Source organism: Callithrix jacchus, chromosome 2, assembly GCF_049354715.1.
Source record: "Callithrix jacchus isolate 240 chromosome 2, calJac240_pri, whole genome shotgun sequence".
NCBI lineage: Eukaryota > Metazoa > Chordata > Mammalia > Primates > Cebidae > Callithrix > Callithrix jacchus.
In genome coordinates this window covers 2,265,534-2,281,024 of record NC_133503.1, presented here as the reverse complement: position 1 = coordinate 2,281,024, position 15,491 = coordinate 2,265,534, and the positions used below count along the sequence as shown (strand labels likewise).

The window sequence follows — 15,491 nt, the reverse complement described above, 5'->3', positions numbered from 1 at the left end:
CCCTTGACAGTGACACAGTCACCCTGTGACATATCTCTCCATCTCCATCTAGGAGACGCAGCTCTTCTCGTCAGCCTGCACCCTGCCACAGAGACAATTGTGACGTATTCCTGGGCCCAGAAAGCAGGTGATGTCACTCTCTTGCTTGGTTCTTGTCCAGAGGGAGCGTTGTGAAATATTCCTGGTCTAGCATCCGGTTGATGCTCCCAGTTCGCAGGTAAGATTGTGAAATACACCTTGGCCGAGTTCACAGCTGCCATGATGACTGTTACCTCGAACCGGCTAGTTAAAGAGACACTGTCTTATCCAAAACAGCATGGTACTGGTAGGAAAACAGACACATCGACCAATGAAACCAGAAACGGGAACTCAGAAATAAGACTGCACATTTACAACCGTCTGAGCTTCGACAGACCTTTAAAAAACAAGCAATGCGGAAAGGATTCCTTGTTTAACAAATAGTTCTGGGGAAACTGGTTAGCCACATGCAGATAATTGAAACTGGACCCCTTCCTTAACCCATTACAAAAATTAACTCACGATAGATTCAAGACTTAAATGTGAATCCCAAAACAGGAAAAATTCTAGAAGAAAATCCAGGCAATACCATTCAGGACATAGACACAGGCAAAGATTTTGTGACAAAAGCATCAGAACCAAACATTGACTAATGAGATATAATTAAACTAAAGAGCTTCTGCACAGAAAAAGAAACTATTATCGGGGTGAACGGGCAACCTGCAGAATGGGAGATTTTTGTAATCTATTTATCTGACAAAGGTCTAATATACAGAATCTAGAAGAAACTTAAATAAACTAAAGAAAAAGAAACCCCATCAATAATTGGACAAAAGGACATGAACAGACACTTCTCAGAAGAAGACATTTATGTGGCCAACAAACATTTTTTTAAAAAGCTCAGCATCGCTGATCATTAGAGAAATGCAAATCACACCACAATGAGATGCCATCTCACATCAGTCAGAATGGCAATTATTAAAAAGTCAAGAAACAGGCTGGGTGCGGTGGCTCATGTTTGTAATCCCAGCACTTTGTGAGGCCCGGGCAGGTGGAATGCCTGGGCAACCCCATCTCTACTAAAATACAAAAAATAGCTGGGTGTGGTGGCCTGAGCCTATAAGCCCAGCTACTCCAGGTAAGAGAACCGCTTGAACCTGGGAGGCGGAGGTTGTAGTGAGCCGAGATCACGCCACTGCACTCCAGCCTGAATGACAGAGCAAGACTCTGTCTTAAAAAAAAAAAAAAGTCAAGAAACGACAGATGCTAGCAAGGCTGCAGATAAATGGGAATGTTTTTACACTGTTCATGGGAATGTAAATTAGTTCAATCATTGTGGAAGACAGTGTGGCAATTTCTTAAAGACCTAGAACCAGAAATACCATTTGACTCAGCAATCCCATTACGGGGCACATACTCAAAGTCATATAAATCATTTTATTACAAAGATAGATGCGTGTACATGTTCACTGCAGCACTGCTCACAATAGCAAAGACACGGAATCAACCAAAATGCCTAGCAGTGATAGGCTGGATAGAGAAAACGTACATGCACACTGTGGAACACTAGCAGCCATGAAAAGGAATAGGATTCTTTTCTTTGCAGGCAGAGGGACGGAGCTGGAAACCTCTGTCCCCAGAAAACTAACACGGTGACAGTAAACCAGACGCCACACGTCCTCATTTATGCTGCATTTATAATTGCAGAACATTACTGAGCCCCTCCCCCAGGTGGCAACACCTTCACGAGCGGGCCATTCACTCAGAGGGTATTGTGACGTAGTTGTGCACACACACTGGTGTGAGGTGACTGTCCTTTACTTCTTAGGCCCTGTCCAAGGAGGTGTTTCAAGGTATCGCTGAGCCCAGCACCAAGGTTGTTTGACTCCCCTCTCCTGCCTGGGCCCTGAATATGTTGTGTCTTGTGACATATGGCTGGGATCAAAACACAGACGATGCGGTTCTCCTCCACGGGCTTCGCACATTGAAGGATTAGAAGAGACTGATGAAAGAGATTCAAATCACTGAATTCAACACCGTGGTGACCGGACTCTTCTTTTCCGCGTGGGCACTGCACACGGCTGAGATTGTAACACTCCTCTGCATACCCAGACGACAGTGTAGACTGTTCTCCTCCCACATAAACACAGCCCGCTGTTGAGGTTCTTAATCCCACACTCAAAGGCAGTCAAGCAGGGAAACTAACTCTCACATGTAGATTTGCTTCACGTCCGGGTCTGTGACTCTCAAACCAACATTGAGCAAACCTGCGAGGACCTCACTCTACCAAGAAGAGACACAGCCCCCAGGATGGACTGAGGAAGAAGACACAGCCCCCAGGATGGACTGAGGAAGAAGACACAGCCCACAGGATGGACTGAGGCTCTGCCTAGAAGGATTGTGTTGTGTGTTGTACTGCTGGGCTTACCACCCAGGCAGTGAGACTCTCCCCTCCTACCTGGCTCTTCATACATTGTGTGCTGTGACATGTGGTTAGGTCCAACACCGGGCTTACGCAATTCTCCCTGATGGGCCCTGCCCTTAGGGGTATCATGACATATCTTTTTATTCATTGCCTAAGTGACGTGACTGTCCTCTTCTGCCTGAGCTTTGCTAGAAGGGGGATGATTGTGACATATAACTGGACCCAGGACCTCGGTAATGTGACTCTTCTTGTTTGCCTGGGCTCGGCATATTTTGGGTACCATGATAGATCTCTTAGCCCAACACCTAGGGGGTGGAAGGCGTCTGCTTGGTCCCTGAACACCGGGGGGCTTCTGACATATTTCTGCGTTTGTCACCTAGGAGATGTTAATCTTTTTTCTGCCTGCACCCTGGCTACACACACACACACACACACACACAAACACACACACACAAACACACACACACACACACACACACAATTGTGACAGATTGCTTGGGCCAGTAACCAAGTGATACGAATTTCCTCTCCTGCCCGGGCGCTGCCCACAGGGGGCACTGTGACATATCACTAGGCTTCCAGGGTGTGTGATTCTCCTGCCTGTGCCCTGCCCATGTAAGGCATTATAACATGTTGTTTAGTCCAAAACCCAGGTAATGTAACTCTCCTGCTTAGACCCCGACTGCAGGGGGCGTTGTGAAATATCTCTGCCCGTTCGTCACCCACGACACTCCTTCTGTCTGATCGCTGCTCATGTTGGGGATTGTAAGATATCACTGGGCCAAGCACCAAAGTGGCATCACTCTTTTCCCTTTGACGTGGCCCTGCCCTCAGAAGGCATTGTGACGTATTGCTGGACCCAGCACCAAACTGGTGTCAGTCTCCTTCCTGGGACTCTGTCCACAGGGGACACTGTGACATATCTCTGGGCCCGTCAACTATTTGACGTAACTCTCTACTCTTACCGGGCATTGCCTGTAGCAAAAACTGTGACAATTCCATCCTGAAAGTAGAATATGACGGGCAGGAGTCACATAACCCGGGGCACGGCCTAGTGATATTTCACAATCTTCCTTGAGGGCAGGGTGCAGGTAGGAAAGTCACATCTTCTAAGTGGTAGACGCAGAGAAATATCAGAAGGCCCCCACGTAGGCAGGGACCATGCGCAAGCCTCCCATATCCTAGCGGTGGGGCCCAGCAATTTGTTAAAATACCCAAAATATGTGAGGCCCAGGCAAAAGGAGAGCATCACATCACCCAGGTGCTGTGTTCAGTGATACGTCACAGTCCTTTTATTTGGCAGGGCTCTGGTGGAATAAGAGAGTTGCATCACCCAGGTAATAAAGAAAGATATTTTAAAGTACCCTGTGGGCGGCCGGCCATGGTGGCTCACACCTGTAATGCCAGCACTTTGGGAGGCTGAGGTGGGTGGATCGCCTGAGGTCAGGAGTTGCAGATCAGCCTGGCCATGATGGTGAAACCCCATCTCTAGTAAAAATACAAAAATTAGGGTCCAAAGTGGCTCCCGCCGGAGGTCATGGTGCTCGCGAAGGCGAGGTCATCATTTCAAGGCTAACCTCATAAGCTCAAACTGATTGGCAAAAAAAAATACAAAAATTAGCTGGGTATGGTGGGGGGGCATCTGTAATCCCAGCAACTCGGGAGGCTGAGGCAGAGTTACTCAAACCCAGGAGATGGAGGTTGCACTGAGCTGAGATCACACCACTGCATTCCAGCCTGGGCGACAGCAGCAAGACTCCGTCTCAGAAAAAGTCTCTTCACCATCTTTTCTCCTCCTGTGGAGCTGCCACCATGAAGGTCGAGCTGTGTAGTTTCAGTGGGGACAAGCTCTACCCCGGACACCACAGATATTATGCCAGGACCGATGGGAACGTTTTCCAGTTTCTTTTTTTTTTTTTTTGAGACAGAGTTTCGCTCTTGTTACCCAGGCTGGAGTGCAATGGCGCGATCTCAGCTCACCGCAACCTCTGCCTCCTGGGTTCAGGCAATTCTCCTGCCTCAGCCTCCTGAATAGCTGGGATTACAGGCACGTGCCACCATGCCCAGCTAATTTTTTGTATTTTTAGTAGATACGGGGTTTCACCATGTTGACCAGGATGGTCTCGATCTTTTGACCTCGTGATCCACCCGCCTCGGCCTCCCAAAGTGCTGGGATTACAGGCATGAGCCACCGCACCCAGCCCGTTTTCCAGTTTCTTAATGCAAAACGCGAGTCGATGCTCCTTTCTAAGAGGAGTCCTCGGCAGACACACTGGACTGTCCTCTAGGAAGGAAGCATGAAAAGGGACAGTCAGAAGATATTCAAAGCAGCAGAACCCACTGAGCAGTCAAATTCCAGAGGGCCGTTACTGGGCATCTCTTGCTGATGCAGGAAGAATGGCCAAGAAGAATCAGAAGCCTGGAGTTAGAAACGCGCAGCGAGAACAAGCTCTCAGGACCGCTAAGGAAGCAAGAAAGCTTAACCAAGCCTGTAAAAAGGCTGCTTAAGGCACCTACAAAGGCAGCACCTGAGCAGAGGTCGTGAAGCCTGTGGAACAGCTTCTCGTGTTGGTGGGAAATGCTAAGCTGGCAGATTTGATTTTTTAAATAAAAATTGGATTATAACTCTAAACAAACAAACAGAGCCCTGTGAGCAAAACCCAGGCAGGAGAGTCACATCACCCAGGTATCGGACTCAGCAGTATGTTACAACACACAATAAATACAGCGCTCGGGCAAAAGAGGAGAGTCACATGATTCAGGTGCTGATCCCACAGATGTGTGTCACAATCTCACCTTTCGGCAAAGCCAGGTATGGAAAGCGCTTCACATTCAATAGTTGATGGGCCTAGAGATATGTCACATGCCCTGGGTGGACAGGGACCGTGTGGAGGATCGAGGTAAAAGTTTGTGGGCTGAAAAATGTGTCACAATGCTCTCTGTGGGCAGGGACCCAGGGACCAGGCAGAAGAATCACATCACTGTATGCTGAGGTCAGCAATGAGTCACTATCTTCTTGTGAGGGGAGAGGTTGTCCAGGATGACAAGACCCAGAGACAAAGATATGTCACAATCATCTTTCATAAGCAAAGTGCAACGAAGAGTAGACAGTCACGTCAGATAGTTGATGGGCTTTGAGATATGTCACAAGGCGTCTCCAATCAAAACAGGCACAGGATTTTGGTGCTGGGCTCAGCAATAGGGCTGAATGCCTTTTTTTTTTTTTTTTTTTTTTTTTTTGAGACAGAGTCTTGCTCTGTCACCAGGTGCCAAGGCTGCAGTGCAGTGGCGCGATCTAGGCTCACTGCAACCTCCGCCTCCCGGGTTTAAGCGACTGAATGCCTTTTGAGGTCAGAGCTAAAGGAAAACAGAAACGTCACGTTAGCGTTGGATCTGGTGATATGTCACAGTTTCCCCTGAAGACAGAACCTAAAAAGAGAAGAGCCACAATCCCCTGTAATAGCAGGAATCAGGAAGGAGAAGAGATGTGTGTAACCTGGTTGATGGGTACACAAATATATCACGATGTCCCCCGTCATCAGGGCCTAGGCAGGAGAGTTGCATTACGTAAGTGTTTAGACTCAGCAGTACGTCTCGTTGGCCCACGTGGGCAAGGCACAGGCAGAAGAGCCACAAATCCTTGTCACAGGGCCCAGCAATATGTCATAATGCTCCCTGTACGCAGCACCAAGGCAGAAGAAACGACTCCTGTAACTTGGATGCAAGACCCAGCCACATGTCGCGATTCCTCGTGTGGGCAGCGCCAAGGCCTGCGAATAGAGTCACATCACCTAGGTGCAGGGTCTAGCAATATGTCACAATTTTATCTGTGAGTTCACTCCAGGCAGCAGAGTCGAACCGCTCAGCTGCTAGGCAGAGGTGTATGTTACAATCACACTTGCAGGAAGGTCCAGGGACAAGATCACGATCCCACACACGTCCCTGTTCTAGGTGTGAGTGTCAACATCTCCTGCATGTTGGCTCAATCCCTCCGAGAGGATTGACCCGACGCTCGTATGCACACCCCGCTGTCGGTGAAGATTGCCATCCTTTCCCTTGAACACCGCCCGCTGTTGAGATTCCGAATCTCACACCTGCAGGCAGGCAAAAGCCGGAGAACTGACTCTCACAGGTGGATCAGGCCCACAGGTGTTTTGGTGACTCTCAGGCTGAGATTCAGCAAACCTATGAGGCTGTGACTCTGACGGGGTGAAACAGTCTGCAGAAAAGATTGAGATTCTCCTGCGCTGATCCAGTCCACTGCGGAGATGGTGATTCATGTGCGTAAACCCAACACACAGGAGGTGTTACTCACACCTAGAACCGGGACGTGTATGGGCTTGTTAATATCATCCCTGCACCTTCCTGCAGGTGTGATTGTTAAATGAGTCTCTGCCCAGCTCTTACGTGATTGGACTCTCTTGCCTGGGCCCAGCCCACAGTTGAAAATGTGCCATGTTTCTGGACCCGGCACCTAGGAAATGTGATCGTCTTTGGTCTCAGCACTGCCCACAGGGGGCGCTGTGACATGTCACTGGGCCTTGCACTGGTGATGTGAGTGTTTTCTGCTCTGGCACTGCCCACAGTGGGCGTTGTGACGTGTCACTGGGCCTTGCACGGGTGATGTGTGTTCTGCTCTGGCACTGCCCACAGGGGGCGTTGTGACGTGTCACTGGGCCTTGCACTGGTGATGTGAGTGTTTTCTGCTCTGGCAGTGCCCACAGGGGGCGTTGTGACATGTCACTGGGCCTTGCACGGGTGATGTGTGTTCTGCTCTGGCACTGCCCGCAGGGGGCGATGTGACATGTCACTGGGCCTTGCACGGGTGATGTGTGTTCTGCTCTGGCACTGCCCACAGGGGGCGATGTGACATGTCACTGGGCCTTGCACGGGTGATGTGTGTTCTGCTCTGGCACTGCCCGCAGTGGGTGTTGTGACGTGTCACTGGGCCTTGCACGGGTGATGTGTGTTCTGCTCTGGCACTGCCCACAGGGGGCGTTGTGACATGTCACTGGGCCTTGCACACAGGTGATGTGAGTGTTTTCTGCTCTGGCACTGCCCATAGTGGGCGTTGTGATGTGTCACTGGGCCTTGCACGGGTGATGTGTGTTCTGCTCTGGCACTGCCCATAGTGGGCGTTGTGACATGTCACTGGGCCTTGCACGCAGGTGATGTGAGTGTTTTCTGCTCTGGCACTGCCCACAGGGGGCGTTGTGACATGTCACTGGGCCTTGCACACAGGTGATGTGAGTGTTTTCTGCTCTGGCACTGCCCACAGGGGGCGTTGTGACATGTCACTGGGCCTTGCACACAGGTGATGTGAGTGTTTTCTGCTCTGGCACTGCCCATAGTGGGCGTTGTGATGTGTCACTGGGCCTTGCACTGGTGATGTGAGTGTTTTCTGCTCTGGCACTGCCCACAGTGGGCGTTGTGACGTGTCACTGGGCCTTGCACGGGTGATGTGGGTATGTTCTGCTCTGGCACTGCCCACAGTGGGCGTTGTGCCGTGTCACTGGGCCTTGCACGGGTGATGTGAGTGTTTTCTGCTCTGGCACTGCCCACAGTGGGCGTTGTGACATGTCACTGGGCCTTGCACACAGGTGATGTGGGTATGTTCTGCTCTGGCACTGCCCACAGTGGGCGTTGTGACGTGTCACTGGGCCTTGCACGGGTGATGTGTGTTCTGCTCTGGCACTGCCCACAGGGGGCGTTGTGACGTGTCACTGGGCCTTGCACTGGTGATGTGAGTGTTTTCTGCTCTGGCAGTGCCCACAGGGGGCGTTGTGACATGTCACTGGGCCTTGCACGGGTGATGTGTGTTCTGCTCTGGCACTGCCCACAGGGGGCGTTGTGACATGTCACTGGGCCTTGCACACAGGTGATGTGTTTTCTGCTCTGGCACTGCCCACAGGGGGCGTTCTGACATGTCACTGGGCCTTGCACGGGTGATGCGTGTTCTGCTCTGGCACTGCCCGCAGTGGGTGTTGTGACGTGTCACTGGGCCTTGCACGGGTGATGTGTGTTCTGCTCTGGCACTGCCCACAGGGGGCGATGTGACATGTCACTGGGCCTTGCACACAGGTGATGTGAGTGTTTTCTGCTCTGGCACTGCCCACAGGGGGCGTTGTGACATGTCACTGGGCCTTGCACACAGGTGATGTCAGTGTTTTCTGCTCTGGCACTGCCCATAGTGGGCGTTGTGATGTGTCACTGGGCCTTGCACTGGTGATGTGAGTGTTTTCTGCTCTGGCACTGCCCACAGTGGGCGTTGTGACATGTCACTGGGCCTTGCACACAGGTGATGTGGGTATGTTCTGCTCTGGCACTGCCCACAGGGGGCGTTGTGACGTGTCACTGGGCCTTGCACGGGTGATGTGTTTTCTGCTCTGGCACTGCCCACAGGGGGCGTTGTGACGTGTCACTGGGCCTTGCACACAGGTGATGTGAGTGTTTTCTGCTCTGGCACTGCCCACAGGGGGCGTTGTGATGTGTCACTGGGCCTTGCACACAGGTGATGTGAATGTTTTCTGCTCTGGCACTGCCCATAGTGGGCGTTGTGACGTGTCACTGGGCCTTGCACGGGTGATGTGTGTTCTGCTCTGGCACTGCCCACAGTGGGTGTTGTGACGTGTCACTAGGCCTTGCACGGGTGATGTGTGTTCTGCTCTGGCACTGCCCACAGTGGGCGTTGTGACATGTCACTGGGCCTTGCACGGGTGATGTGTGTTCTGCTCTGGCACTGCCCACAGGGGGCGTTGTGATGTGTCACTGGGCCTTGCACACAGGTGATGTGAATGTGTTCTGCTCTGGCACTGCCCACAGGGGGCGTTGTGATGTGTCACTGGGCCTTGCACACAGGTGATGTGAATGTTTTCTGCTCTGGCACTGCCCATAGTGGGCGTTGTGACGTGTCACTGGGCCTTGCACGCAGCTGATGCAACTCTCTTGCCATGGCCCTGGCTGCAAAACGCTCCGTGATAACACTCTCTTCTTCTACCTGGTCTTTGCTCACAGTGGGCCTTGTGACGTATTGCTGCACCCAGAATCCAGCTGATGTGAGTCTCCTCTTTTTTCTAGGTTCTGCCCACAAAAGAAATGGTGACATGTCACTGTGCTCAGCACCAAGGTGATGTTACTGGTTTGCCTTGGTCCTGCCCTCGGAAGACATTGTGACATGTAGCTGAGCCCAAAACCAAGGTGATGTGTGTCCTGCCTGAAACCTGCCCACAGGGGCATCGTGACATGTCTCTGGGCCAATCAACTATTTCATGGGTCTCTCTTCTCTTTTTTGGGAATTGCTCATGGAAAGATTGTGACCTATCTCGGGCACAGCAGCTAGGTGATATGACCTGCTGTTCTTATCTGCGCAATTCCCATAGAAGAGAGAATGACTTCTCCCTGGGCTCAGCACACAGGTGATGTGACTCTGTGGCCTAGTCTGCCCACAGGAGTTGTTGTGACATATCTCTGGGCCAATTACCTAGATAATGACTCTTCTCTTCTTTCTGGGACCTGTCCATAGCAGAGATTGTGACGTATGGCTCCGCCCAGCACCTACCTTTTTTTTTTTTTTTTTTTTTGAGATGGAGTTTTGCTCTTATTGCCCAGGCTGGAGGGCAATGGCACCATCTCAGCTCACCACAACCTCCACCTCCCAGAATCAAGCAGGTCTCCTGCCTCCAGCCTCCCTTAGCTAGAATTACAGGCTCCCGCCACCACACCTGGCTAATTTTGTGCTTTTGGTAGAGACGGGATTTCTCCATGGTGGTCAGCTTGGTCTCTAACTCTCGACTCAGCTGATTTGCTCACCTCTGCCTCCCAAAGTGCTGGGGCTACCACGTCACCCAGCGAGCACCTGCCTTCTATGACTCTCCTCTCACTCCTCAGCACTGCTGATGGGGTGGGGGCGACTGTGATAGACAGTTTGGACCAGCTCTAAACTTATGTGACTCTCTTTTCTTTTCCTGGCCCATGCCCCCAGGGGACATTGTGACATATCTCTGCCCCCCTCACTTAGGCGATGTGAATTTTGGGGGGGACTTACCATCAGAGGGTATTGTGACAAATTGCCAAATTCAGCACCTAGTTATGTGACTTTTCTATTGCTTGAGCTGTGCCCTGGAAGGGACTGTGATGTACCACTGATTATAAGCCCGGATATGGTTATAAACATGTTATAAACATAGAGCGTCGGTTATAAGCCCGGATACGGTTATAAACATGTTATAAACGTAGAGCATCGGTTATAAGCCCAGATATGGTTATAAACATGTTATAAACGTAGAGCATCGGTTATAAGCCCGGATACGGTTATAAACATGTTATAAACACGGAGCTTCGGTTATAAGCCCGGATACGGTTATAAACATGTTATAAACGTAGAGCATCAGTTATAAGCCCAGATACAGTTATAAACATGTTAAAAACATAGAGCATTGAGACAGATTGCCGCTATCATGCATACTGCCTGATACCCTCAGTAAAACAGAGAGGGTCTTTACAGGGCCCAGCACACAAGTGAAATTGTGACATTTGTATGCATACCCAGCCAACAATTAAGATTGTCCTTCAACCACATAAACACAGCCTAGGTTGGGGTCCTGAATCGCATACCTGGGGGCAGTCAAAGGTTGGAAAATTCACTCCCGTACGTGGATCTGGTCCACAGGTGGGCTGGTGACTCCCCGACCAAGATTCAGCATGCCTGTGAGGCTGTGACTCTGTGAAGAATATGCGGTGGACTTGAGGGATCGTGGCTCCAAGCACAGATCCAGGCCCCTGTTGAGACTGTGACTCACGTCTCATGTACTTACACCCAACATACAGGAGGTGCTGACTCTAATACCTAGAACCGGGACGTGTGCAAAATTGTTAATTTTCTCCCGGGACGTTTATGCAGGTGTGATTGTAAAATATTTCTTTGCCCAGTACCTGAGCGATTTGACTTTCCTACCTGGGCACGGCCAACAGGTGGAATGGCGACATATCACTTAACCCAGAACCTATGCGATGTGACATTATTCTCCTGCCTGGGCATTGCCCGCATGGGCACTTTGTTATATCACTGGGCCTTGACTCAAATTTAGTAGAGACGGGGTTTCACCATGTTGGCCAGGATGGTCTCAATCTCCTGGCCTTGTGATCCACCTACCTCAGCCTCCCAAAGTTCTGGGATTATAGGCGTGAGCTCCCCTGACTCCGCCGCTTTGGCGCTGCCAACAGGGGCATTGTGACATATTGCTGTGTTCTACATCTATGTAATAGATAACTTCTGCCTGTTCCCTGTCTCCATGAATAATTGTGAAATATTGACTGGGCGTGGTGGTTCACGCCTGTAATCCCAGCACTTTGGGAGGCCAAGGCAGGTGGATCACAAGGTCAGGAGTTTGAGACCGCTCTTGCCAACACGAAACCTCATCTTTACTAAAAATACAAAAATTAGCTGGGCGTGGTGGCACAGGCCTGTGATCCCAGCTACTCTGGAGGCTGAGGCAGAATTGCCTGAATCCGGGAGGCAGATGTTGCAGTGAGTCGAGATTGTGCCACTGCTCTCCAGCCTGAGCAAAAGAGTAACGCTTTGTCTCAAAAAAAAAAAAATTGTGACATATTGCCACGTTCAACACCCAAATGATGGGACTCTCCTGCCTCAGCCCTGCGTAATGGGGGCGTCATGTTATATCTCTACCTGGCACTCAGGCAATGTGACCCTCTTCCCCCGCCTGGTCTTACAGAGGAGATTGTGACCTATTGCTGGGCCCAACACGATGGTAATGTTACTCTTTTTCCTAAGCATTGTCCTCAGAAGGCATTGTAACATGTTGCTGTTTCCAGCACCAAGGAGATGTGTGTCTCGTGTTTGAACCCCACCCACATAGGGGCATCGTGGCATATCTCTGGGCCCATCAACTATTTGACTCTCCCTGCTTACCACATCTTTGCCATTAAGAAGTATGGTGGTGGCCAGGCACAGTGGCTCACGCCTGTAATCCCAGAACTTTGGGAGGCTGAGGTAGGTGGATCACAAGGCCAGGAGATTGAGACCATCCTGGCCAACATGGTGAAACCCCGTCTCTACTAAAAATACAAAAATTAGCCAGGCGTGGTGGCACACGCCTGTAGTCCCAGCTACTCAGGAGACTGAGGCAGGAGAATCACTTGAGCCTGGGAGGCAGAGGTTGCAGTGAGCCGAGATGGCACTACTGCACTCCAGCCTGGGTGACAGAGTGAGACTCCATCTCAAAAAAATAAAGGAAAGAAAAGAAATATGGTGACATACCTCTGGTCCCAGTACCTAGGTAATGTGATGGTCCTCTCTTGCCTGGGTCATGCACAGAGGCATGTTCATCTCCTTGGCGATGAGACCTAGCAAACCACCTGGTCCCTGCCAATAAAGGTAACGGTGATACAGCTCTGGGCCCAAAACCTAGATTAGGTGAGTCGCTTTTTCTTCTTTCAACCTGTCCACGGTGGAAATTATAAAATATTGCCAGGCCTCACATTCAGGTTTCCAGACTCTCCTGCTTACATAAGGCATTGTGACATATTTCTGACCCCAATACCGAAGTGATAGTCCTCTCTTGCCTGGGACCTGCCCCCAGGGCCTATTGTAACATATCTCTGCATCCATCACCCCGGTGATATGACTTGCTTCTCCTGCCTGGCGCCTATTCCCAGGGCTCATTGTGACAAATGACTTGGCTCAACACCTACATCGTGACTGTCCACTCAGGCCTCAGCCATGCTCCCTAGGGTGACCGTGAAATATAACTTGGTCTATCCCATAGGCTTTGTGAGTTTCTTTCTCTTATTCCTTAGCCTGAATGTAGGACGCACTGTGATATACCTCTGAACTTCTCACCTAGGTGATGATGTGACTCTTCTCCCTGGGCCCTCCCTTAGGGAGGACTCTGACATATTGCTGGACCCAGCTCCTAGGTGATGATGTGACTCTCTTCTACTGCTTGGGCTGTGCCCAAGAGGCTAGGTGATGTGACTGTCCCCTCCTGCCTGGACCCTGCATACATTTTTATATCGTGACGTACGGCTGGGATCAAACCCAGGTGATGCAACTCTTCTCCCCGGGCCCTACCCACAATGGATGGTGTTATGACATATTATTTTGTTTATTGCCTAGGGGATGTGACTTTTCTTCTGCCTGGGCATGACAAAAAAAATTAGAAAGGGATTGGAGCATGTCACTTGACCCAGTTCCTAGGTAGTGTGAACTGTAGAACCTGCATTTTGCACGTATTGGATATTGAAACATATGGCTGAGCCCTACATCAACGGGATTTAAGACTCCTGCCTTGGCCCTGCCAACAGGCGGTGTTATAAAGTGTCCCTGCATCTGTAACTGAGATGTGACTCTCCTGCTCTGCCTGCATCCTGCCCACAAGAAATATTATGACATATCGCCGGGTCCACCATTGGATGATGTGTCTTTCCTCCCTAGGTGCTGCCTACAGGGAGCGTGTAGGCCCAGCACGCAGGTATTGTGACTCTGCTTTCTCGGTCTGACTTCCAGAAGGGATTGTGACATGTAAATCCCTGGCCTGGCACCCAGGTGATGTGACTCTCCTGCCTGGTGCCAGTCCTCGGGGAATAATGGAACATGTCTTTTTCCCAGCACCCAGGTAAAGTTGCTCTCCTGCTTGCTCTCTACCCACAGCTGGGTTTCTAAAATATGTCTCATCCAAGCTCAGAGGTGTGATAACAAATTTTGTTCCTTGAGCCGGCCAGGATGAGCAATGCTGTCTCTTTTTTTTTTTTTTTTGAGACGCAGTTTCACTGTTGTTACCCTGGCTGGAGTGCAATGGCACAATCTCAGCTCACTGCAACCTCTGCCTTCTGGGTTCAAGCAATTCTCCTGTCTCAGCCTCCTGAGTAGCTGGGATTATAGGCACGCACCACCATGTCAAGCTAATTTTTGTATTTTTAGTAGAGACGGGGTTTCACCATGTTGACCAGGATGGTCTCGATCTCTTGACCTCATGATCCACCCGCCTCAGCCTCCCAAAGTGCTGAGATTACAGGCGTGAGCCACCGCGCCCGGCCAATGTTATCTCTTATACTGAGGGTTAGTGTAACACGTAAGACCCCGGGTCTCCTCTTTATATAGAAGTTATAGGGGATTTCCACTCTCACATGTCACATAATGCGTTTCAGCGATATAGAGAGCCATCACGGGGCCAAGCACACAGGCCAGATTGTCTTTTTTGTATGCACACCCAGCCGACTGTTAGGACTGTCACTCTCACACTTGAAAAGAACAAACTGGGTAAGAACTGAATCTCACACATAGATGCAGTATGCAGCTGGGATTTCGACTCTCACGTGTAAATATCCAGCCACAGTTGAAATGGTGACTCAATTTTAAACCCAGGTCGTAGGTAAGTGTGAACTCGTTTATCAGAAACTAACCAATTGGGCCAGGTGCTGTGGCTCAGGCTTGTAATCCCAGCACTTTGGGAGGCCAAGGTGGATGGATCACCTGAGGTCAAGCATTCGAGACCAGCCAGGTCAACACGGTAAAAACCCATCTCTACTAAAAATACAAAAATTATCTGGGCGTGGTTGGCATGTGCCTGAATCCCAGCTACTCGGGAGGATGAGGCGGGAGAGTTGCTTGAATCCAGGAGGTGGAGGTGGCAGTGAGTTGAGATGCACTGCAGCCTGGGGGATACAGTGAGACATCATCTCAGAAAAAGAAAAACAAGAGACTAGCCAATTGGAGAAATATTTACTGTTAAACGTGGGCTCAGAGCCACAGGTATGATCGTGGGGCCAGTGCAAAGATCTCAAACCCAACTGCAGCTCTCATGCATTCTGTGTAAAGCCCTTGGGTGGTAAAGGCAGTGTTCTCACAGAGCTCAGCACAGAGCTGACATTCTGACACTCATGTGCAACCAGCCTGGAGCAAAAATTGGCACCCTTCCACAGGAACAGCCCACTTTTGAGGTTCTGAATCTTCCACCCAGAAACAGCCATAATCTAGAGAACTGACTCTCTCTCTCTCTCTCTCTCTCTCTCTCTCTCTCTCTCTCTCTCT

General features: G+C 50.4%; 1 protein-coding gene across 1 annotated transcript in view; it reads right to left on the bottom strand.

Annotated features, from left to right (window-relative positions):
* Window positions 1-11,622, bottom strand: part of ZNF479 (zinc finger protein 479) — a 65,932-nt gene extending 54,310 nt beyond the window's left edge. Inside the window, exon 1 of the mRNA XM_054247235.2 lies at window positions 11,057-11,622. Within this exon, the coding sequence (XP_054103210.2) occupies window positions 11,057-11,248 (192 nt within the window). The 5' untranslated portion in view covers window positions 11,249-11,622. The remainder of the gene's footprint in view (window positions 1-11,056) is intronic.
* Between the last annotated feature and the right edge of the window lie 3,869 nt (window positions 11,623-15,491).